Source organism: Trachinotus anak, unplaced genomic scaffold, assembly GCF_046630095.1.
Source record: "Trachinotus anak isolate AG129_WGS33_773 ecotype Australia unplaced genomic scaffold, CSIRO_AGI_Tana_v1 ptg000019l, whole genome shotgun sequence".
Lineage (NCBI taxonomy): Eukaryota > Metazoa > Chordata > Actinopteri > Carangiformes > Carangidae > Trachinotus > Trachinotus anak.
The window spans coordinates 10,430,686-10,457,539 of record NW_027273870.1 but is presented as its reverse complement, the minus strand read 5'-3'; the positions used below and the strand labels follow the sequence as shown (position 1 = coordinate 10,457,539).

The 26,854-nt window shown below is 41.9% G+C and overlaps 1 protein-coding gene across 1 annotated transcript in view; it reads right to left on the bottom strand.

Annotated features, from left to right (window-relative positions):
• The window catches only part of LOC139636464 (regulating synaptic membrane exocytosis protein 1-like), a 76,568-nt gene that overhangs the window by 36,424 nt on the left and 13,290 nt on the right, over positions 1-26,854 (bottom strand). Inside the window, exons 2-4 of the mRNA XM_071504568.1 lie at positions 17,958-18,171; positions 2,234-2,532; positions 758-1,659 (exon numbers count right to left, since the gene is read on the bottom strand). Of these exons, the coding sequence (XP_071360669.1) occupies positions 758-1,659; positions 2,234-2,532; positions 17,958-18,171 (1,415 nt within the window). The remainder of the gene's footprint in view (positions 1-757; positions 1,660-2,233; positions 2,533-17,957; positions 18,172-26,854) is intronic.

The window sequence follows — 26,854 nt, the reverse complement described above, 5'->3', positions numbered from 1 at the left end:
GTCCTGAGAGCAGCAGGGTTTAGCCACAGCACAGAGGTGTAGATGACACACAGGGATAGTAATGCACTGTGTGCTGGGTGGGTGCTTCATCCTATCACTTATCGTATAGTTTTATAGTCTGAAATATCTCTTGCTTTTTTTTTTTTTTTTGCATATTATTGTTATTCTACTACCAAGCCTATTTTACGGGATTGGACTGAGGCAATATGGCCATGAAGCATGGGAAGATGGAAGATAGTAAATGGAAAGGAGCTTCAGTATGACGTTATTCCTTTACCTGGCTGTTTAAGATCACTGAATCTTTCATCTGAATAACAATTCTTTTCCGGGTTAAAGAAAATTTGCTCATTTGTACAGTTATTCTTTCAAGATCATCCCATCTCTTAGAGTATTATCTGAAAATATATTACTACTGTGGTAGTCCTGACCACACCACACTGGGTATACAGTAGGTGATATAGGCTGAAAGTCTGAAAGTCCTCTTGTCAATGTTGAGAGAATCAAAGACAACAAATGCAGATTAATTAAGTTCCTTTATGATTCATGGATATCATGGATGAGCATGTGAGGTATGTGAGAACTGCAGCAGCTTATGAACAAGTTTTGGTGAGTAGCAAAAAAATAGGTGAGACATTAAAGGCAGCTTCCACAACAGTGCCTAATGGAATGATATGAATGAGAACAAGTGATGTGAGGTGCAAGTTGGGATCGATTTAGTTTAGTAAACTACTGGAGCGAGTACATCTGTCTGACTGACCTTTCTCGCTGACGCTTTCCATGTCCACGTCCTCACAGCTGGTGTACTCGGGCGTGGAGCCGCCCTCCTCCTCTGAGCTGCTGATGGACATCTGCCTCTTGTTGACTCCGCGCTTGCTCTTGTATGACCGTGGCGGGGGCGGCCGCAAAGACTCCGACTGGTCCGAGCTCTGGGAGTCCTTCCTCAGCAGGTTATCCCCACCTTTGTCCCTTGGTGTCCGTGTTGTACTAGATTCTAGGCGGCCCTTGTTCGGACCCCAGTCTGGAGGCACCGGTCCCCCAGGCTGGGGCCCTGATCTCAATCCACCTCCAGCAGGTGGAGGTCCCCCTCCAACCCCCACGGTCCTATCCACAGAGTAGCCTCGGTGGTTCTCCAGGGGGGCCTTGCGGTCTCCCTCCCCACCTCCACCCCTCCTGGCCAGACGGTTTTCAGACACCTCACCTGCACTGCCTCCTCCACCTCCTCCTTCACCAGGTCCCAGTCCAACCTCATTGATCGCCAGATCACTGTGTCGCCGTTCATGGCGTACCTTTGACACCTTAGCATGCATGCGCATCTCCTGCTCCTCTTTTTGTGGTTTGACTGGGTATCGGGCCAGGTTGGGATCACTACGGTAACGATTCTGGAACTCTTCCTCGCGGCGCTGCCGCTCCCTTTGCTCCTCATCCTCTGGCCGCCTCCGGTGTGTTTCTGAACAACCCAAGTCCTCCCCATCCTCGTAGTCCTGAGAATGGATCTTCTCTAGCCGCCGTCCATCTCCCAACCTTCTTTCTCCTCTGTCCCCAAGGCCCACTCGCTCATCCAGGGATGACTGAGATGGCAACTTCCCGGCAGGTCTCCGGCCACTACCACGCCCCATGCCTCCTTTACCATTTTGTTCATGGAGGGAAACTGGCCTTTTCCTGGATGAGAAGATGATTCGTTATACCAGTGTACCATATAGTCTCCAGACACAGGTGCATAACTTCCATGACAACAGCTGAGCATTGTTGGAATTTGGAATATGGATAAAATGCTGAGAGGAGAGAAATCCTGTGAGCGTTCTTTTCTATATTTGTAAAACCTTGATTCAGTCACTTTTATATGGACAGATGAAACTGTGATAAATTCTTACCTAACTCACCCACCAAGTGAAAACAAAGGGATTGAATCAAAGACCTCTCAAGTCTAAAACCTGTGACCTAGCTTCTCCACTGGTTAAGCTAGAGCAGACACAGATCTATTTTTTTACCCCAGGGATTAAAAACACAACAGCTTCAGCTAATATACCAGAAAATGGATCCTCCACCTTGAGGCAGTGCTAGCTTTCTCTGTTTTAAAAAAATACGATTCCCATTCTCCAATTCCTATCATGGTGAATGATGGGACTGGAAGAAGGTACAGATTATAGTGTGAAACCTCCTCCAGTGGCAGCTACAGCAGCATACAGATGAAATACATCACAGAAGTTGTGTTGTGTGTGGTCTGATGCCTTACTTTTCTCTAGGTGGTTCACTTTGGGAGCGAGAGCCAGGCATGGTGTCAGCACCCTTGGCAGCAGTGATACCAGTGAGCGGCTGTGTCCCTTCTGGCCCTGCACTGATCTTGGTGCTGGAAGGCGGGGCTTGGGACCTGGAGCGTAGTAGCTTCCTGTCCCTCTGGGCCTCACCTCCCGTGGCTGGGTCGTTCAAGGAGGTGCCCAGGCTCCCCGGCCGCACCCGTGACCCCGAAAACCATTCTCCTGATTTGGTGAGAATCTCCTGCTGCTTACGGCACAGGTTGCAAACCCACATTACCTACAGGGGTAAAAGGACAAAAGTGTTTGCAAGCTGGGTCCAAGAGCATGACAGAAGAACAAAAAATAATAATTAACAAACACATGTTTAGGCATGCCCGTGATATAAAACTCTATGGGATTGTCAACATTTACACAACACAAATTATTTTCATTGAGCATATAGCCTAGAACCAAACAGATGCAGCAATATGAGCAGATACAGTTTCTCCTAAAAATATATCACCAAAAAAATATAGTATTCCCCCACATGCTTTTCCCTCCTTTCGTTGCTACAGCTAATCAAATATTAAAGAGCACTCAGATATGACAGACTGTGCTATTTTACCATTTCAGCATCATCAGTGAATACAGCTCTGCAAAGACTGTCATATGATCTGCATTGCTTTTAAAATAAACAACAGAAACCTCCTCAGAGGTTGTGTTTTACCTGCTCCGTGGCTCTTATGTTGTCACTTTATGACTCTTATTGCACTGTAGCCGATGAATCAAAAGTACTACATTCAGATTGATCCATTATGATGTATTTTGGTGATATATCACAATTTAGAGGGCTACAAAGACTGTAATGCAGTAGATGAACAGGAGAAAATGAACTGTAAATTGTGTTGTGCTGTGCACATATGTAATGTTTTTATCTCAAAGTAAGAATATTAACATCATTCTAGTCAGTGCATCATCTTTGCACATGCAGCCCGTGGGTTTCTGTGATTTAGTCTCTAAAATTGTATAAAATGCATCATTACAAATGGAAAATTGATGATCACAGACATGTATAGAAGCAGTGATAGAATAAGATTCTTCAGCCTCTAAATGACAACACCATATACTCACATGTAGCCATGGCTACTGAATATCACCTCACTTCGACAGCACAAAAACAGGATTTATCTCCCTCCGTATGTATAATCCCAGTGTTTTTTTCCCCCAGAGAATAAATCCAAAACAAGGGGAAACACAGTCGTCCCTTGTACTCCTTTTCAGAATCTCAGCACAAGTTAAAAACACCACTGGGACCTCAGGAGACCCCCAAAATACTGCTCCTTGATGGCCAGTGGGATGACTGTTAGCAGTCAGTTCAGCAGTTAGCAGTTAGCCTTCAGCGCGCCAAAGCACATTCATCTTGGCCTGATTGAATCCTAGTTGGCGCATGTCCAGACTAATCTCAAGTAAATCCACTGGCTGCACGGCCCACAGCTGTCAGGCAGCCACCCAGCTACACACTACACTCTCTTTCTCTCTCTGTCTTTCCCCACCTCTTTACCTCAGCTGAGGGGCCACAGATTACCAGTGGCCAGTAATCCTCTCAGCTCCTAACCATTATTCAACTCATCATCAGCTACACACACCAGCTCACAATTCACAACTTCTAACCTATAGTGCCCCATCCTCCATCAACCCCCACTACACAGGCATACTATTCTTTCCCAGTGCAGGATGGGATATCAGCTATTTTATGTACAGTAAAATTTAAGTCAATTGCACCTCTCACATTTCTGCCAAATGGAAATAGTCAAACCATTCTTCACACCTGTTAAACTCTGAACTACTTTATTTTACTAGCAATTTTCAACTCTTTCTTTTAATATGACGCTCTACAGCCTGGACTACTGAAAGTTATGATTCTGACACCTTTTTCAAAACCTTGATATGAAGAATTCTAACATGTTTTGTTATGACATTTTATGCAAACCTTTTATATTACAGTTTTCAATAACCGCTGCCATAGGCATTTCATACATTTCAGACTTCACGCTCATTACTCAAGAAGTATTTCAGTCAGACACCCTACATTCAGGGAAGTGATCATTTAAGGCAAGTGTTAATACACTTATACACTCACATTATACTTATACACATTTAGAAATCCAAGCAACAAAGTGGATTCTGCTGAGAGGAGAGAACTAAATCCCCCAGACAAGAAGACGAATCTTAGTTAAATTAATTGTAGCAAACACTGTATGAGGAAAAGTTTGGGGTGGTGGAGGAGGCTGTGTGATCATCAGAGTAACAGTGTCAGGTTATAATGTCTGCCATGTACACCTGAATGAATATGACTGGATATTACTAACTACATAGCTGCGAATGAGCCAATCAGTGTAAAGCATGCTGCAAAAAACTGGAGCTTATCAGCCAATGACCTTAGTGCTCTGCCTGAACTAACACCACAGCTCAATGAGTAGAGCTAGTATCAAATGTCAGTACTTTATATGTAGCAACAGAAATGTGTCAAAACTGTCAGGCATGGAGTTTCTGATTTAAACTACAGTTTTTCTTGCAGAGTTATTATACAGCTGTTTGTGTTTTAACATTTGCAAACTTAGCTGAATTTCCAGGTGAAAAAACAAATAAACATGCTAAGACTACAGAGTTATCATATTTCAGGACAAACTATTGTGCAATCAGACTCTCACTGTGGAGCAGCCAAAACCTGGGATCCCCAAGACAACTGCAATGGGCTCTGACTTCATTAATGAAAACTGTGACTAAATATGTCTGTTAATGACCTTTTTTCCTCATCTAAGATGAGAATTAGACAACACAGCACCGTTGTCATTTAACACTGACAGCGTCTATATCAACATGCAATATCATTTGCTAAAAAAGGCAGGACTAAAACATAATCAAAAAAGTAAAAAACTTTTCCAAAACCTCTCATTATTTTTGTTGATGAAAAAGAGGAGACAAAATATTTTTTTGTAGCAGTTGCTACATGTGTCATATCTGGACTACAACATAGCATGGAGCACAATGAGGAGTACCTTGGCTTGGGGAAAAAAAAAATTAATGCAAGCAGATTGCAACTGGTGTGTGCACAGTATTATTTTCAGTTTTATTAGGCCAACTACTTTCATTTCCATTGTGCCTTGGGGCGACCGAAAAATGTGCCTGTTTTATAACAGGTTTAAAGAGACCATTGGGCCCCAGGGCCAGCTGTTGATTGGATCAAAATAAATATGCAAATCAGAAAATGTCCCATGTCTGGATGTGTTCCTTAAATTGACACCGTTAGACCAAATACTTTCTACTAAACTGCATTCATCCTCATCCAGCCTCTATTTTCCCTCAAATAATGATCAGATAAAAGTGAAATAAGTTTGACTAAAATGACAAAAAAAATGACTGAAATGTTCAATATAATCTGATGGGTAAAAGGACAAAAATGTCAGCATTGACTAAAACCAGATAAAAAATAGTTACCGTTTTTGTCACAGGATTAATACTAAGACTAAATTAGAAAAAAAAAAGCTGACAAAATTAACACTGGCTCTGACTACAGTTAGTTTGCTTTGCTAGTCACTGCCAACACAGAGAAGGAAATGCTCTAATCCACAAGCTTAATCCTTCAATGAGAGCATCATATAGAAGACGCCACATGACAGGACGACTGCTGTTGCCCCAGTGTTCTCAAAGCAAACGGGAAACAGATCTCATTCTTTAATGGCACGCCTTCATATGTTTGTTATGTGCTTCAAGGCCTACACTTTATAGTCAACAATAAAGTTCACAATAAAGTTCAACGCATGGGCACACACGCATGCACACACATAAATTTAAGGGGGAATTGTGTGTGTGTGTGTGTGTGTGTGTGTGTATGTGTGGGTTGGTGTGTGTCTGTGTGTGTGTGTGTGTGTGTGTGTGTGCATAAGATGCAAAAACCCCGCCCTATCGTGTGTGTGAGACACATGTATGTGCAGCAGTGCTTGCTGCTGGACCAGCCAGAGCGTGATGTCAGATACTCAACCAAACCAACCAATCAGCTGCATCTGTCCAGAGGCAGCCCACTCTAGTGTCAGCTCGAGTTTCTCTCACTGCCTCACTGCTGTGGAGAGCGAAGTGCTGTGAGAATGTGTTTGTGTGTGTGCAGATATGCGTACAGTATGTATATGTAGGACATTTCTGAAGCCTTCTTGCCTAGAAGAGCATGGCGTGGGCGACTGCCTGGAGGCAAGATGTGTGTGTGTGTGTGTGGGGGGGGGGGGGGGGGGGGCATCTTCGTCATGTAATAATGTCAACCTCCTTCTGCCTAAAAAATGTGTTTCTCCATGGTAACCAAATCACAGAAAAGAGCTAGCAAGAGGGAGGGGGAGAAAGCTGTGTGTGTGTGTGTGTGTGTGTGTGTGTGCACCTATAAAACTGAAAAAGAGAGAGCGTGTCAGTACTGAAGGAGAATGACAGCAGAGAACCAAAAAAAGGCACAAATGTCATTTAGACTGCCTCAAGTTATCACTGCATCATACAGGAATCTCAATATAATATGATCCTGAACCTGAACCCCTACCCCCTTACTGTTCTGTCATTTTTGGTTCTTTCTTTGACTCCTCTTTCCCTCTCATTTCTGTTCCATTTTTTCCTCTCCTTTCTTTCTTCTCCTTTCATTTCCTCCCTCTTTTTCCTTCCTTTTCCAATCCTATGCTTATTTCCTTTTCTCTCCCTTCCCGTCTATTCCTCGCCATTTATTTCCTTTCCTTTTCCTTCTCACTTCTCTCCTCTGTTTCTCTCAGTCTCTTCTCTCCCTTACTGTCTTCTCATCTCCTTGCTTTTCTTTCCCCTCTTTATTTCCTCCCCTCTTTTCCATTCCTTTCCATTTATTTTGTCTTTGTCTTCCCTTTCCCTTGCTCTCCTCTCCCCTTTTTCCATCCCTATCGTCTCTTTTCTTTCCGCTCGTCTCCTTGCTTTTTTTCCCTCTCCTCTTCTTTCCCTCTATCTCATTTTCTATCCTTTGTTCCTTTCCTCTCTTCCTCTCCCCTCGTTTTCCTCACCTCACCTCTCCCTTTCCTTTCCATTTCATTCGCTCCACTCTTTTCATTTCCTTTCTGATTTCCTTTTATGTCTCTTCACCGTCTAGCTCAGCTGACACACCTGGCTGACTTTACAAATGAAGACACCACACACCTGTCACTCACACCTCACACTTCTCTACCCCTCAGCCCCTTCCCTTCATCTCCCACCCCCAGCACCACTCCAACCATCTGCTAACAAAACGGCGAAGGTGTGTGACGCCGCCACAGCTCTGCCAAGAGCAGCAGCCTTCAACAGCAGTTCACAGGAAGAACAGCGTTCATTTAGGCCTGAAATGTGTGAACATCAGCTTTTCCTTAAATGGACAGAAAAGATGGGAGCCTTGGGGGTGGCAGATCAGTGTGGAGGGGGTGTTTGGCTTTCAGTCAGCGTATGTTACCCCACCCTCAACACACACACACACACACACACACACACACACACACCTCGACAGAATGACATATGAGGCAGCACTGGGTGTAAACTGCCATCGTTCAGGGAATGGTAAATCCTGAATGGTGGGAAGAACGACGACCGCAAAAGACATAATGCTCCGTTTCCTCTAATAAGGTGATAGATCAACTCTGAAAGCAGATGGGCATTCAGTGGCGAAGGCGGCTGAAAGAAATGCAGAGCTGTTGTGGCTGTAAATCCCCACTGCTTTTGCTTTTCTGATCACAGAGACGACACTTTCATTTCTCTACATCACTACTCCCGAAGCAATTTATGAAGACAACTTTAATCCTCAGATGCTAATAATTATGGCCATGATAATGTAACTGTGATGGACCGAGTTGGAAGACAATGAGGAGTCACAGGTATCTTTCCAAAAAGAGGGTTTATTTACCCCCAAATTAGCAAAATTCAAATTACAAAAAAATAACCGAAACAGTCTGGGCCCATAAAAGAGGTCAAAGTAACAAAACTAACTGAGGCAAAATAACCTCAACTGACCTACAGACAAAGAACACAAGGGAACATATATGCTGGCTGATCAGCCCAGCTAAGACACACAGGGGGGAAACATAAAAACTAACAATTTAACTAACGAATAAACAAACAGGACAGTTGGTCTAGAGCTTAAAACAATATTGAATATCCCTGCACAACAAAAAAGAAATACCCTACTGTCAAACTAAGATCTGAATAAGTAAATAATCAAACATAATAAAATAGATAGATGACTTTATTCATCCCCGAAGGGAAATTAGTTCTCCGGAGCTACTACAACAGGCTGCCGCTAGGACGGCGCCATTTTGAACAAGGAGCTTGTAAAAGATGGGAGCCTTAAATAAATAAATAAAAATAAAATATGTAATAAACCATAAGTATGTCATATGAAATAAAGAACTATGTGTCCTTCTTTATGTGTTTACATGTATGAGCAATATGGGTGTGAAGTGTAAGGAAAACCCAAGATAACTGAAGAGATGTCAGTGCATGGGGTTACCGCCTTTTACTGTGTGGCTGCAAGTGTGGCCATCACAGTAACTGTGATCAAAATTCAAAGTGTGTGAAAAAAAGTCACATTTTCCCATTTTCCAGGTGCTCCATCTGTGACCTCAGCACAGACGTTACTCCATGATTTGGTCACATTGTGTCTCCTACACAAAGGTAAAATCAAAACTTTATTTTTTTTACCAGCAGTGGGTTGTTTAAATCTTTAAAACTATTTTAATGAGAGATATCCATTGTTTGGCCAGAATGATAAAATGTTTGGCCGGGGTGATCAACAATTAAATCCAAAATTTCCACAGATCCCAACAGCCACACTGCCTGCCATAGCTAGCACAATAATAAAGAAGAACAGAGTGTTGAAGTGCATGAGAGTGACTCAGTGGTTTTCTTTCTTTTATATAAAAAACATATATAAAAACATTGTCCTTTTATTTTATCTCCTTATCAGATAGTTAACAGTAGAGGGATTAATGTTGGGTACCGAAAACCCATTGCTAATGTGGCGCTGGTTCCCATTTGACCAGTACTGACCTGACCAAATGAAAACGCAGATTTCGGATGCTCATTTCGTTGTCACCTTAGTGCCTGAGCTGCCTTCTGGCGTTGGGACACAGAAATTACAGACAACAGTAGCTATCATACAGAGGATTAAACTGCCAAAAGCTAAACGGTCTGAACTGTAGTTGTATTTCACTCAAAAGGATTCCAACACTGGGACGTGCAACTAATGATTAAAACCAATTGTGTGTTAAGGGGTGAACACGTCAACTTTCATGAAGCATCTAGCAATGCACAGGATACACTCGACAGCAGACGGATGTACCATATTCAACAGCTTGTGTGACCCTATGCCAAGCACATCAGCCAGCAGTGGGTACCCCTGGCTCTGGCAACGAGATAACGGCAGCAGCCTTTCCTCAGGTTTGTAATGTAACATTAATTGCGAATATTGCATTTATAAAAAAAACTAACAAATTATTAGCAATAAAAAAGCCCGTGTTTAATGTCGCTGACCAATGTTTTGTGCTATCGGTTCAGGTCCGCTACTGTTTGTTTTTGCACCAGCATCTAAAAAAACAATCAAACAATACCTAACCCTGGAGATGACAGGAAATTATAGAGATGGGGAGTGATGGCCTTCAAACCCTATAAGCCATCAGGAAGCACATGATGTCCAATGGGAAATTCAACACAAGCAGTCATACAATCAAACTTATAAAAAAGCCAAGAGTTTATAAACCACTTCATCTGAAGATAAAGCTGAACGTGAGCAGACCTGAAATGTTGGTTTTAATCCCTCACTCATCAGGAAAACAGTACACACGATTACAGCAAGTAGGGTAGGTCAAACTTGAGCCTGTAAGCCACGATGGATTTTCACAAGCTGACAGTATGTATAATAATTTCACTGTTTGCACTGTTTTTCACTGTTTATTTTCTTGTCCACATTTGCTTAACCTGTAGCCTTATTTAAAATCTTTGAAAAGGCTTTGAATTCACATTTAGGCTTTTACTTTTCACTCATAACTTTTCAGTGAGTGTGATAATAATAGGAGCTGAAACACTATCACAAAACACTTCACAAACATTAAAGGCAGTTGCTTTTGGTTTTAGCCAGATCCAGTCATGGGGTCCTATTATTAGACAAACGAGCCTTACGTGAAGGCCAGAATAGTTGTCATCAATTGTCAGCCTCATAAACACATAATGTGGTGGTGGGTATACAGTGAGAGAGAGAGAAAAGACAGAAAATAGGGACAGATAATGAAAGAGGGGGATAAAGTTAAATGGAGATGCTTTAGACAGAAGAGACAGCTCAAAGAGAGAGAGAGAGAGAGAGGGGAAGAGCGAGAGAGAGAGAGAGTGTTACAGAGGCTGCTACAGAGACACTGGTGTATGAGAAGAGAGGAGTGGAGTGTAAGGAGGAGGGGGAGGAGGAGGAGGAGAGAGTAGGGGGTTAGTCATCTAGTACTGAGCAACATGATTGAGATTATGCAGTGCATCCTCCCTTCCAGTAAAAAGTGCAGTGTCAGCTTGATGCAGTGAGCGAGCAAGACTGTATGAATGTATCCGTGTGAATCTGAGCATGTGAGTCTATAAGTGTGTTCCAATTACACAGGTTACCAAATACATACAAATAAACATGAGAAACAGCTGCAATCATGTACTGAATAATGGATGAATATTACTATAAACTGCACAAGAAAACAAGAACACCAGGGATCTATTTGGGCCAGATTATCATACAAAATCCTTAATTTGGTATTAATCATAATTAATATTGACAAAGGAAGTTGTGATGACTGTACTTCCTAGACTTGTTTTAGTCTATCTTGTGCGAGTGTTTATTCATCGGTGTTTATGTACATTTCCGTGCATCCTTTTTTGACACCAGTATGCAGTAAGAGTGTATGAGGGGTAGTGTGTGTGTGTGTGTGTCTGTGTGGGTGTGTGTGTGTGTGTGTTTTTAGGACCCAGCGCCTGCCTGCTCTCCACTGGGAGGCAGTGCTCCTCTATAAAGGAGACAGATTGTCAGTGGTTTGTTCAGTTTCTGGAAGCCATCTGGAGCTGACATTAAACAGACATAAACAAACACTCGGCCATTAACAAGCTATAGCACCAGCAGTAGCAAGGCAGCTTGACACAGGGCTATGATATACACATCAGCTTCTGCACACACTTCTGAGAGAGCTTAGCCTCTCTTCTACACACTGAAACTGAAATTAAACTTGAAGCTGTTGTCATTTAATGATGTGTTCTCTTTACTAAAAAGTCCCACAAGTGACCTTCAGTTTCAGACACTAAAAATATAATAAACTATATTCTGTCCTTTAATTTCAAGTTCAAGAAACTTGTATATGAAGGTGGTTCAACATTTAATAAGTACAATACTTTAAGTATTGTCCTTTAACAGCCAACATCACTATCAAAACCAAAGAACCTATTGTTCCCATGATTGATTATGCCAGAGTTAACAAGGTTTTTTTTAAGGTAAGGTGAATTGCCCAGCCCTCTCTGCATGATAGCATGACAGCTTTGCCAAATTTACCACTTAAAGACATTTTTGAGACAATAGGTAGATTTTAGATCTAATAGATTTGATCAGCTATAGCTAGCTAGGTAATGACTTTTAAAAGGAGAATCTTGTTAAGATGATAATAAATAAAACTACTGCTAAAGGACTAAGGGTAAAGCTTGTAACTTTTGACATGACAAAGGAAAAGCCTTTAGGCTGAGGAGTAACCAATGCGTTTGCTATCTCGGGCTGATGGAGTGTAAACATCCCCAAAACCAATCAAATGCAGATCAGAGCTAATGGCATTAAAGACTCATAGCAATTAGCATTACTAGCATACCGGATCATTCTATAAATGTTAGCAAATAAACACGCTGTTTAATCCATTCCTCACTCTTTTGCATTTGTGTTTCTTGTGTATTGTACTTGAGCTAAAACCAGATTTTAATCTCATATAACAGTAGCAGTTACTGAATTGTGTCTAAACCATAAGCAGCACTTCAAAGTCTGCATGAAGGACATCAGTCAACCTTTTCTACTCTCTACTCTCTGCGTATAGGACCAAATCATAATATACATTATCGCAAGGCAGTTTACAGGGTAAGGTCAAGGCCTTACTTTATGATAGAGAGAAACCCAGTAGTGCCCACATAGAGCAAGCACTTGGCAATGGAACCAGACTCAGGGTGGACAGCCTTTTGCCTTGACCACTGGAGTTTGGCTCGCCCGGTTGGGTTTGGGTCTGACTTACATGCTACCTTACCTTGGGTGTTATGTAAAGAAACATATTGAATCCTCTTTCTGACAATTAAAGGGTTGAGCACATCCCAAACTAACACTAACTGCAGTTCCCTTCCCCATGTCAGACTTTCAGACAGGACACAGCAGTAACAATACTGGCAAAAGTTTTGCAGTGACCAAGCATTAGGGGGAAGTGGCAAGTGGACAAAGTGGAACATATACCTGGCCCCACCCGTCTCCCTATGGCAAGGCTGGTCTGGTCTCAAACACACAGGCGGGAAAAGCATGCACAGGCATGATTGTGCATTCATTATGCATTCAGATAAAAGGTCTGTAGGGTAGAGTGCTTTATTATATGCATGCCAGCTGAAATGCCAATCCATCGTCCCAGTTTTTTTTGTTTATCACAGTAACTATTGCCCCCCTCCCAGCACAGCCATGCCTATAGCCATAGGAAGAGGGGTCAGGATGGGTCAGACAATTCAGACACCCCTGCAGACAGCCTATATTACAGTTCATGCTCACTCTGCCCGCCAGTTGAATTTTCAGGGTCTGCATTCATTCTCAGAATTAAAGTAGTGACGCAGGATCACCAGCCAGCTGCCCTGGGACTGCTTATCCGCATTCATATGTCAGACAAAAAACTGAATGTGGGTCTGAATTCGTGTTCTGATACTGTGAATGAGCACAGACCCGAGTGTGGAGGGGAGACAATAGGAGTGACCCATGCAGCAAAACCCAGCAAGCCTTACCCTGTCCTTCACTATGAGACACTTTGGAGGGGGAGGAGACAGACAATGGACACAGAATTAGTAAGGGTTTACGCTAGAAAACAAATCTGCTGAGGACACAACAGTTCCAGGTGGCTCCACCCCACACAGTACAGTGATTTCTCTGAGAAATCAAAGTTAACACAAACTATGAACTATCAGGAACTCCCTCTGTTCAGTTAAGTCAGTAATCCATGAGTGGATTTGTACGCACACTGGCTCCATTCCAATCCAATAGCTTCCTCTCTTGCATCTGATGTTGGTTTTTCAACCCCTTTTCTTTCAGCTGGAAAATTATAGGCCTGGCCAACATGAAAGAAACTAAATTTAGAAATATTTTTAAATCACTTTTCCAGAGTAAACAGACAAGAGAGATCTCAGCTCCAGATTTGAACACAGCCAGCTTTTTTTTTTTTTACCTTCAGGTAGCACAGACATCATATTCACAGGACAGAGAGAACACAAAAAAGATGCTAACCACTTTGTCCTCCTTTGATGCATGCAGTCCAGGTAGCAGTGAGAATAGAGAAAAGTGAGGGAGAATGTGGGGCAAAGAAGGAAAGGAGGAAAGAAATGACAGAACGTGAAAGAAATAGAGATACGGAGAGGGTGAGTTTGTGAAACAGGAGACAGAGGACAGATTGTGGGAAAAGAAAGGAGAAAAAAATAAAGGAGAAAAGGGGGGAAAGAGGATGTGGTGCAAACATTTGTTAATCACATTCTGCAGAACTGTTACACACACACTTCATGTTCAGTGACAGTCTGAGGCAGTCAAGGACAACAGTATATGAATGTAAGTGACCATTGACATGTTAGGCTGCAGCGACATGCATGACCCAGCTTGGCATGACCTAGGTGTGACTCATGACAACATCAGGATGTGTCACAGGAAACTAGGACACCAAAAGCAACATGGAGTACATTCTTCTACAGGCCTCACCTTTTAATCAACCTCTTCTCTGGAAATATACTGACACAAACAGTCTTTACTATACTCACATGTTAAAGTCACTTGTTGCTTGCTCTGTCTTATTGTGGAATGACAGCAGGTAAGATGTTGCTAGCTTTAAATGATCATGAAGTTAGTGTAAGCTACTTATCGAACACTGTGAAATAATATAACTGCTGTGTAACAAATTCATAAATCTTATTTTATGGTACAGTATGTCCATCCAATGTGAAGCAGGAGGGAAGCTTGGATGGCATCTGTGTCAGCCTTTTGCTGTGATGCCTTCTGCAGGGCACAGGGCAGCACTGCAACGCTCAGTCAACAGGAACTGATGAATTATTAGAATAAAAGTTTTTTCCTAATATTTTTCATAATGTTTTTAATTTTACTGATCCTCTACAGTAACATTAAAGGACACACGTGACATGTTATCTGACAATTAATGTTAAAGTGGTTTTCAAGACCTTTTATTAAGGGGTTTGTGTGTGTGTGTGTGTGTGTGTGTGTGTGTGTGTGTGTGTGTGTGTGTGTGTGTGTGTGTCATCATGGAAAAATGGTCCTGGAGACACCTCCTGTAGCAGGGACTACCACAGAGACAACATCACAACCTGCAAGATACAGTCATGAAACTGTGCAGGTGTGAGCTGAGATCCAAATGAAGGCTTAGTTCAAAGATGGGTGTGGTCTGACCCATGGGTAGTTCCCGTTTACTCATGGTTTAAAAGCTAACTGGAGGAGAGCGCAGTGTGCTGCTTATGTGGAGTAAATGAGCACACTGTGGGCAGGAGAGGGGGAGAACAAAGCTCACACTTTCCTGATCCTGTTATTCTGCTTGGCCTACTGGACAACCCAGGACAGAGGCAAGCACTGCCGAGACTGAAGGAGCTTCAGTTCTGACATATCCCTCCCACACATTATACTCACAAACACACACACCCATTTACAAATGCACACACACAGAGGAAGTAAAGTTGTTTTCTCATATCCTTTATAAGAATTTATAAATTAAGGAGGATATAAGGCTAGGAGATTCAGTAACCTCGTTTAAATTACTTCTTAAAACCCATTTTAACAGGCTTGCATTTATGTGATGTTATCTTATTTTATTTTCATTTTATTTCTATTTATTATATTTCTATTTTAAAAATCTTTTTTATCTTTTGATTGTATCTGTATCATCCTTCAATTGTTTTTAAAGTGTTTGTGTGCATATGTGTGCGTGTGTGTGTGTATGGTTTTACTCCCTCCTTATTTACATTGTAATGTATTGCTTGTCTTCCCTCTGTCTTGCCTACCATTGCTTTTTATAACCCTGTTTTTAAAGGTGCTATACAAATAAAGTTATTATCATTATTATTATTAATATTAAATTGCTCCAAGACTATAGAAATTCAGATCTGTTTTGGTTAAATTATGCAACAAATCTTAAATTGAATTTTGGGTTAGGGTTAGTTATTTGGGTTTCCAGTAGCTGGATAACAATGGAATTGTGCAGGGAACCAAGTGTTAGATATATTTTGTATTTAGTGTCTTAATTTGACAGGACATAAATGTATTGATTGATTCATCGATTCTTATCTCACAGACAAAAACACACACTCTCACATAAACACATAAATACACACAAAAACTCCAATAAGAGGGTAAATCTACTCATTATAGATGGAACAAACATATAACACATCTGCACTAAATTAGTTAAATTATTTAGGGCCCCACTTCTAAGTGATGCTAATTACCATCTCAAGGCATTAAACTCCATAATAAAGCATTTCTCATTTTTAAAATATAGTGATTGATGTTATTTTGAGCACAATTTCCATTCAAATGAATCTTTATTTGTTGTCTTTATTTGTTTTATTTATAGATTGCATTAACGTCCTGCTAGTCTCTTGATTTCCATGTAACAGCCTGCCTGCTGTGAAAGTAATATTAATGGCTTTACCAACAGAGATACTATCTTTATCCCCTGGTCTCACTGGCCTTCGATTTCTTCATACATGTGGTGCCAGTTTGAGTCCCAGCTGGGATGGGCGGATTCTGAACAGATTGGGGACCAGCAGGCCAAGGGTGGAGAGCCCACAGTCAGGTAAGATACTCAGGAGGAGGTTCTCTATCCTGGGTTGGAGGAGAGCCCAGCGAATGGTTGCATGGAGGAGGGCTGGGACTTAAAATAGCACAAACATGTTTGGTTTATGGATGGATGCCACGCTGATCCATTCTGGAAGTAGACTTACATCCCTTCTACTGGTTATAATTTATAATTGATAAACAATAATGTTGCCACACACTGTTGACTGTTGGACAAGTTGGATGCACTTTGGACACTGGCATTCCCCATTGGATGATCTTTGAATTTTAATTAATAATCACCTGAATTTTTCTTTAGTGGATTTGGTTTCAGACCAAACCCCTGGAAAATAACCCTCAGCTGCACTCTTTGTGTTTATTGCTAATTGGCAAATGTTAGCATGCTAGCATTTCCAATGTTAGCATTCGGAAGTTAGCATTTAGCTCAAACTCTTATTTACATATTATCAGTTTTTTCACTTCACTGTCACCCTCTTTAATGAGCAGTGTATAAAATAAGTGATTAATGCTATCAAACATTACTGCCCTGTAGACTTGAATGGTGGCTCCACTGTCCGTCTGTACACTCTGTAACTCAGCTAGCTAATCTTGCTAGCTAACAACGGAATCCATGTCTTTTTCAGTGTTTTGGTGAAAATATGAGTGACTGGAACACACTGAGCATTAACAGAGACAGCACATTGGCCTCAATGCATCGTCCTTCTGCTGCAAGAGTTGTTAAAAGTCCAAACAATTTTTTTATTTTTTGGGGGCTTTTGTGCCTTTATTATAGAACAGTGGAGACTGACAGGAAAGAGGGTAGAGAGAGGGGAATGACACGCAGGAAAGAGTCGGGCCGGTTGGGAGTCGAACCAGCGACTGCCCGCTACAAGCGTCTTGCGCTCACGTGGTACGCGCCAAACACTCGACTACTGGGCCGCCTCAAGCAAATTTTTTGGACAATTAGCTTTAGTTTTTGCCGTGAAACCAGTTTGGAATCCAACTGTTGCAATTAGGGGTATAATAACAGTATATTAAGGATGATCTTACTTTGGCATATAATCTACTTTTCAGATGAATTGTGAAGATTACCTCATTAAAAAATATATTTAGATAATTAATTTCAAAAGTTTAGTTGCTGCTAACCAGCCTGCTGGTAACTGTTGCCAGCTACAGCTAATCCACTAACTGTAGCTGGCAACAGCAGTTCTTGTTCTGCTCTGCAGCCTTGGCAAGTTTGGTGTACCACCACCATTCTCTCTGGTCCTGGTCTTTCGACATGTTGTAAGAGCAGCAGCACTGTCACTGCCTGACATGTGTGCTTCATGGCTGCAGTGCAGTCACAGGAGAGACAGGACAAGACAGATGCTGTAACTGCTAAGGTCAAGTATTTCAGTTTCTAACCATACCACAACACTACAGTCTCAGACTTAAAATGGGTCTTGAAGGGCCAATGACTGGTGCCAAGCCATTCTTCCAATACACTTTGGTCTCACCAAAGTGTGACCAGGAAGCAAAAAAGCAGACATTAACAAACACACAGCAGCAGAGGGACCAACTGTAACATCGACTACAGCAGGAATGAGGTGAGTGTAAGAGGAAGAAAGAAAAATGAGGAGGTCAGAGGTCAGGTTTCTCACATTGTTGGAGCGCAGAGAGACCCGTCCTCCACAGCGAGCACAGAATTTGGTCTGGCAGTAGGAGCAAAGGTGACCGCAGCCATCGGCAAACTTGGTCTTGCGGCAGATACCGCAGGTGGGCGCGTCATCCTTCTGCTGTGTCTGCTGACGTCGTGTCTCCGCCCCGATGCGCCGCACCTCCTGTTTGTAGCTCTCAAACTGCTGGTGCAGTGTTCTGTGGAGAGGGGGGAGAAAAAGTTGAAAATTGCCCATTAATGGTACATCATGCAACTTTTGGTACTTTGATAAACAGAACCTTGCAGCAGTGTTCAGAGAGAGATCCATACATTCATACAAACCAAAACAGAAAAGGTCATGGAGGAATTTCTGAATTAGTGATTACTTTTTTAAATAAATAAATCTAACAGAAACAGAAAGCAATGTAATGTTTGGGCACAACATTTCAGTTAGGGCAAAATAACTGGCAATTAGAGCACCACTTGAAAGGTGCCTTTCAAAAAAAAAAAATCATACATGCAATTAAATGAAACTTCAGCACAGTTTTGCTCTCTGCAGCTCACAGCCTTTCCCCTCCCTGCTTCCTGGGATGCCTATGGTGGAAATAACCCAAGTGTGAATTGCAAATCAGGCCATGTGAAAACACCCACAATGTTGTCTCAACAAAACTGTCAAAGGAATCCTGCATTAGCATACCATGGCCCATATAGGGGACCCAGACAGGCGCCTTAATTGCCTCACTGAGTGAGAGAGATAAAGAGGAAGGGGATGGCTTCATTCACAGCTTTGCAGTTAATTTGCTGATTTGTAGAAGTAGACAAACTCCAGTTGATTCTCTGGCAGTGCAACTCTACAGTCTTTTCTGCAACTTATTTGTCAACTGACAGACAATGCAGTGAACTGGTATTCACACATTTGCTGAAGTAAAAATGAGGCATTCATATCAAATCTGTTAACCCAAATAAGGAAGCTGAACATGTGGAAGGCCATCTCAATAGTAATATAAGTCTAACAGAGCAGTTGATTTCGTCTATAATCTGTAATCACATCGGGTAACTTCAAAATTGCTTGTTTAGTCCAACCAAAAGTCCAAAAAAAAACAAAGATATTCAGTTTATGTGGATCACCTGGGTCTGTTGAAAGCAGACATGTCCTCCCGTCTACAGTGGTCAGCTGCTGGGTAGGAATGAGGCTGAAGACATAACACCTGATCTGGTGTCAGCAGCTTTTTGTTGTAGAAATAAAACCAGTTACAGTCTTCCACCATGAAGCCATCCAAAACCCAAGAACAATGGTGTCCTTTTACAGAATAGAATTTTTGAAAAAAAGTCTGTCTTTGTCAGTCTTTACAGAAAAAAGCAAGTTGTCCAACAAAACCTTACATAATTCCCACAAAGTACAAAGTCTCCTGGAAAAAAAAAGTTTTCATACAATGCCAAACAGAACCTTGTGCAGGAAATGAGTAGACAGAAGCCAGTTGTTCACTCCTTCTACCACAGCCTTTCTAGCTGTCTGTGGCCAGTGCTGGAGCAGACACAGCAGACTGCCATCATGCACAGCTGAAACAGGGAGGCGACTAGCAGGCTTGGATGCATCTTGGCCAATCAGCTGACTCGGGGAACAGTTGGATCAGGGACAGTGATGTCGTCACAGGGAATGTTGAATGAAACATGAAAAAAATTTTAAAAAATGAAAATTTGCACTTTGCTTTTCTAGTCTTATCTTTTCCAATGGAAGCCACATTCCCCTATTCACACAGCGCTTCTACCTCAAACACATGATGATACATCTTGCCCAAGGACAGACTGGACTGCAGACTGGAGAAGCAGGGAATCAAATCACCAACTGTCCGATTAGTGGACGACCCGCTCTGCCTCCTGAGCCGCAGCTGCCCCCTGATCTGTTGTCAGTTTTTTTTTTTTTTTTTTTTTTTTGTGGTATTTCTGGAAAAGTATACAAGGATGTCAAGGTTACAGAATCAAACATCCTCTGTGACACACAGCTTAAACATCTTTCATCCTTTTTTCAAGTATTTTGGATGTTTTGCTTACGTTTAAATGTTGAAGTTTTGTAATATATGCTTGAAGGAGACTTTACAACTAGCCGTTATAACGTAGGGGCTTAGCATCAAAGTGCTGGTACCATCTATAATATAATGCTGTGGCAGGGCAATTCAAAATAGGTTAACACAAGGAAGATCATCCCTGTAACATGAAAGCATTGTTTTACACCATCACATTGACTCTGATCTCCATTTTTGGCTGTATTTGGCTAAAGAAGACTACCATCACAGATAGTGAGATAAAGCATCCGGTAGATTCATCCAGATAGACACAAATAAAGGTCTCAAGAGGAAATGGCATTCAAATCTCATGAATGAATTTGAATTGCGCATGAATGTTTTCATAAAAAATGCTCCAAATAGGCTTTGATTGAACCCGATAAATGGAGTCTAGAGTTTGACACAAATACGTAATTCAAAGGGAAAAACACCACCACTGAAGCAACGTCACTAACGTCACCTTTGACCCCGAGAAGCTATCGATCCTGCCAATGGGAGTCATGGGGCTGAGCCAAGCACAGGCACCATGGGAACAGCTGTCAGAAACAGAGGGTGCACAGCCGGTTGTCATGGTAACACGGTGGCATCAAGTGCTGGGTGACAGCGGGTGTCAGTGCACCAGCTGTTCCTGTTCCTGTTCTTAGAGCTGTGGTTTCATCAGTCTTTTCTGCTGCTTCCACACATTCAGCAGACGTGCACTGTTAAAGCAGCGAGAGGTGACTTTTTTATTATAAAAATAAAACTGTGCTCACACCCTAAATCACAGAGGAGCGCTGCAGTGAGGAGAGTCTCTTTCTATCTGACTGAAAATCTCTAGATTTCTAACATCAGGTCTGGACAATTTCCTGTCTCCTAGATGTCAGCAGGTCAGTAACATTCATCAAATTCTTGACCCCTCAGCAATAGTTTTTTTATATTGTGCTCTCACACATCTTTCATTTTTTGTCAAAAAGAAAAAAGTGTTACCTTATATGCAAACATATTATGGCTTTACCCTTGTATCAATTTAGCCACTTGGGGTCAGTAAAACAAGCTGAAAACACAACTCTGACATACTATCAAGTCACCAGTACACTCAGGGTCATTAGCATTCATTTTGATTAATCTCTTTTTTGCTCTGTTTGCACTTTGACCAACTCCTAAGGTAAAGATCTGCTCTTCAGCTGCTAAATGCTCGACTGTGTTCAAAAGTCAGTTGTTATGTAGCACGTAGCGTACAGATTCATCAGAGTTTGTCAGCTTAAAACAGCTTCCTGATTTTGGTGACAGTGGTGAAACCAAACCAAAACAGTAAAGCTGCTGGCCAGAAAACCAGAACAAAGCGCTTAAAGATGCTAAAACGCTTGACAGAGCACATTCTACCTGTTTTTAATATAGGAATATTGATTATTGCAGCTTTTCAATGGTTTCAGTAGTGTCTGCACTTCTTAGTTCAGACCCAAAGAACAACACTACACCTCCTGTATTTTTTCAAAAGAGCTTCACATCATCACTGATGTCTATGACACAGAATGTGTGATGGTAGCATGCCCTGACAAAGTGTCAGGCTGACACACTGTGAATGGTGGAATCCATAAATACAGACTGTACAGTTTTCAGTCACTGTGACATTTCTTCTGAACTGAAAAGCTGTCTGTGAAGAACTATACACATGTATCAACTACACATACAGTCAAAAATTTAAAATGTACATCCTGTTAAATGACAATGTGACAGTCCAGCTTCATGTCCTCTGAGTCAGCACACAGTTCCCATATTCATCCGTATTTTCTACCGGATATAATGAACACTAGCTCTATGTTAATCCTTGAATCAGCAGAGGATGCAAGAGTGGCCCCAACCATACGGCTGACAACATAATCACTCTGTGGAGACACAGGGAGAGACGTCCTCTCAGGTAAGGACATGTTCTCTGTGTTCACTCTACTGTAGGTTCATCGATTACATGCCTGAGCCTGCTGCCTCCCCGGGGGTCAGACACCATGCCTGGGATCACAGGTGGTGAAGGAGAGCTAAAATATTTTAGTGGAGCAGACAGACGCTTTGTTCAGTTGTCTTCACTCAAAAACAGACTGAGAATAATTGCATTGCTAGTTACTGCATAGAAAAACTAACAACACTCCTAAAAAAGGTTAAAGTCCACTTTGTAATATTTGTTTTCTCCCTTTAATAATGTGGCGCTAACATTCATCTACCCTGGATATACAGGCTTCACTACAACTTCACACACATTAAATCACAGGGGACTGTCCTGTAAAAAGACAGCCCATAGGTGGAAGGATGAGTCGACGGAACACACGACTTTTACACAGAAGACCTGACTGTTCCACAACCTTAACCACATGTTTATTATTGTAACCATGATGACAATGATCATTTACCCTTAATCTTTTCCTAAATGTAACCAAGTAGTCTTTGTTTATGGTCCTAACCAAACTGTTTCGTACCAACAACTGACATCTTTAACTTTGTGTTCATTATTGTTACCATGGCACAGAGTATGCACACTTTTGAGAATGCAGTGTTAGGGAATCTACTTAAAAAATATATGGAGTTTTTTCACATTTTTACGGAAACATTTGACAGGGCAAGGCTAGAAAACTACAGGTGTAACAAATAACGTTTATTACAGCTGCACTTCATCCACTGCCCTGGTACAGGCCTTTTTCATGGCTGACATTCCGACTTGTGATAGCAGGAAAAGTTGAGGTAAAACAAATTATATTAACAAACCAACACAAAATTATCACCCAACTCCGCATTTCTCATCAACTTTAGAGCCAGGGAGTGGTTTTCAGTGAAAATCTCTGATAAACACACTATATTCTACTTTTCTACTTGTCTTTACCATTAACAAACCATTAATGACAAACCATTAATTCATTAAATACAAAATGAGACACCATAGTGTAATCAGCAGCCAGCCTGTGCTATCGATCAACCTCTAACCTAAGGTAACCCCTAAGCTAACTGAGCTCAGATAACTAGCTAACTGACCAGCAGTAATTGAAACACACACACAAATCTAAACAAAACACAGATTATTTCTGAGTGTATCAGTTGCCAATTAGACAGCTGAGAAGACGCCACATTTAAAAAGACAACTTTAGCATTACTACATTGCATAACTGTCCTCTTTCAGCAGAGATTCTCACTGCCCCCAGTGCTAAGCTCCTCTCGCACTGTCCAGACCAGGACCAGTAAAACACTGGACATGCAAAACAAGACAGAAACAAGTCCACCTTCTATCTATAACACTGTTAAACTATAGTATACATTTGTATATTACTAAAAAAATGTGACCTAATCTACTGTAATGTGTTACTATCTAACACTGTTAGCATGTGGCCATGGCAGACTGTGACCAGAGGGGTTCAAGTGGTGTGAACTGTGAACCAGCTGAATTGTGGCTGTCTCCTCTCTCTAGGTCAACACCATGGGCCGGCAGGGACAGCCAGAGAGCCAGATGTGGGTTAGCCCAGCTTTGGCCTTGTCAAAACAAGCGAGGAGAGGAACACACATACATATACACACACAAATATAAAAACATGACACAGACAGAAAAAACACATATACTCATGTATGGGTTCGCATTCACAGAGTGCCTCACACATCAGCTCATCACGTCCAGGGACTGTCTCCTCCCCACTCTCTCCATTTCTGTCTCTTGTTCTCCCCATCTCTCCCTCCTCTCTCTCTTCTCTTCACCAGTCGTTGGTGTGGAGTTGTTAATTAGCACTGCTATGAATACATTGCCCAAGGATGGGGAAGCTGTGTGTGTGTGTGTGTGTGTTCCTGTGTATTAGTGTGTGTAGGGCAGTACTATTTCTGTCTCATCAGCTGAAACCCGGTGATGCCTTGCAAAAGACTTTCTCAGTTGGAAGTTAGAGAAGAAGTAGTCCGTATGTTTCAGTAGGAAGTGATGATGGACTGTTCACCAAGCCTTTCCCCCTTGGTTACTGGTACTGTAAATCAATCAATGGTAAATTCACCACTCAGAATCTGCAGTTAGTTTTGAAACAATGGGTCTTCTGTTTTACACAGAGGAAAACAAAAGCAGGCTTCCCAACAAAGAGTACTCAAATAAGAGATTTCAGTTTTTGATTTTTAGAACATGTTTTCACTATTATCATTATATGTTATTGAGCGTATTGATGGGCAATAACAACTATTTTACCCATTTAAAATTAAATCTACAACACAATTAAGTTTGCAAAAAGTAAAGAGACATGTCACATTTTTACATCACAGGGTTTGAGGATGAGGACTAACCAATGAGGTTGGCAAAATGAATGCCATGGAATGTATGTTTGTTTGGAATGTTAATTAGTATTACTGTAAACCAGTGGTGTGTGACAGTGACTCACTGCAGTTGCGGAAACTTCTGTCCTCAGGAGCTGGTTGTAGCACGTACACCATTCAGAGCTAAACTGCTAACTGCTAGCTAACGCTCTGCTCAGATCGCCAGCATCATTGCTCTCTCTCTCTCTCTCTCTCTCTCTCTCTCTCTCTCGCCCGCTACCTACGTACTGACTTATGGCTGAAAGGAGTTGCTCTACTTCTGTAACAATATTCTGACCGAAACTTCTCAAACTTACTGCAGATCTTTCACAGTGTAATTTGTTCGTTTAGTTGCTACCACTGCCACTTAACGGTTAATGCACAAGTTCCACACACGTCTGCGCATGCATATGGCACTACAATGTCATAACTGATCTCAAAACGGTAGAAGCATCCTCAGTGGGGACTCAAAAAATTAAAAATGAAAATAAAAGTTTGTTGTCCTCTTCGCTTGACAAGCTCCAGCCTTTACCCGAGCCCTTATAATGGGTCCCACCCACAAAAATAACAGAAATGAAAGATACAAGTGCTAGTAATCAAGCTAGCTTTCAGGGACAACAACCTTCTGCCACCACAAGAGGGCAGTAAATTACATGATGAAAGCAAACAGGCATCAGATCTTTTATGGGACAGAGTGCTGCTTTGAGATCAAATGTAAGAAGGGATAACACTTCCACTTCAGCATTGTTCTAATTGATGTCTATTTATAGCTTTAACTTTGCAAGCACTGCTTGCTTTATTTGCCCTGACAGCACGCCATTGCTCTAAACTATGATATCATAGGGAATTGGTACCCAAAGGGTGGATGGTCCAGTCCTTAGAAGGTATTTTTTCTGATGAACCCTGTAACCCCACTAAATAATGACCTATTGTTGGTACCCAAAGACAAGGGGCATGTCATTACCCCCTCCTCTTTGGGTATAATTTTGTTAGATTGTACCTGGGCATGTTTTAATCCATTCCATAGAGTTTTGTTCTTTTATTTTTGTTTTTTAAAAGACAAAAAAAGACACAACACTGAAAACTATTGAGGTGTCAGGTATCATCTTATACATCATTGCAGCATGTGGAGAAATACTAGGCCTATGACTGGACAATCACTGTTCAGGGGTGGGGTTCAGCAAACAGTCTACTTACATGAATTGCTGGAACAACACAAAAAAACATTTTTCAGGGGTTTGGAGCTTTTAGATGAAAGAACAAAACAAGCATGGTGGATCAATAGCCCCAGCACTTCATGACTGGGCAGTTAAGAGTGCTGATGGAAAAACATGTCTGCTTCTGATGGAGTTGGAGACCGACGTCAGACATGTTAACACATGCTGTGAGGAGGCAAGGAAAGAAGGAGTCGGAGTTGAGATGGAGGCTGAGGGATCAGAGGTGGTAAATAAATGGGAGCATACACAGACAGGGAGATGAGACAGTGGGGTAAAAAAAGAAACAGGAGGATGGGAAGAACAGGTGAGGAGTGTATACACAGTCCCAGAAGTCTTTCCATCACAGAAAGAGATGGATAGACAAGCAGCTGTCTACAGGAAGGAGGAGGAGGAGGAGGTGGTGGTGGTGGAAGGAGAACAAGTGAAAAAGCAATGGATGAACAAAGAGAGCCAAGACGGAAACAAGCGTGGGCCAGAGACCAGTGGAGGAGAGAAGCCGATGCATCCGGAGCCACTCTATAAATACACTTGAGAAGAGGAGTGGATGATGGAAAGAGGATGGAGACAGGATGATGGAAAGAGGATGGGCAGGATGAGAGGAAGGAAAAGAATAGATAGATGTAGATGTCGGGAACACTAGTAATCTGTTTATAAGAGCAAGAACACTAGTATTTTATTGAAATGAAGAATGTGTCAAAAAAAAAAACTGGACTCAGTGTGGTGTGTGAAAAGTGAGGAAGAAAATGAAGCAGGAGGACGAAAAGAGCAACAGATGGGTGCTCAATCAAATGCAAACACCTTTGTTGTCTTGTTTGCCTGTCATGTTCTCTGTCACGATTTTTACATATTTGGCTCCCTCCACTGTCAAAAGGCTATAAGATCGTACAACCATCATAACACTAGCAAAAATGAAACACCCAGATGGTCAGTGTGTATCCATCTATAAGGTAGGGATTTCTCAAACAATCTGGTCAATCCTCCCTGGCTTGGTGGTGTGTGATTCCCAGCTGTCATTCTTTCCAGGATCCGGTGTCACAGCCACATCTCCTCATCCTGCTGTAGTCTCATAAACCTGCTGGTTTAGTATTACAGCTTTAGGGCCATGATATTCACTGAAAATGAATCTAAATCTTCTGCATTCTTCAGCTCCATCTTTGAGAGGAATTGGCTACAAGCCCTTTTACAACCATTAACTTTTTTCCAAACCGATCTCCACCCATCATGAAGTCACACTCCCAGTTGCGAAGGGCACAAGGTGGAGGTAAGAGCAGGTATACTGTGGGCGGCACAGGCCACTGTCCATCATGAGCGGGGAGCCTGGCTACTGACAGATGCTGCTG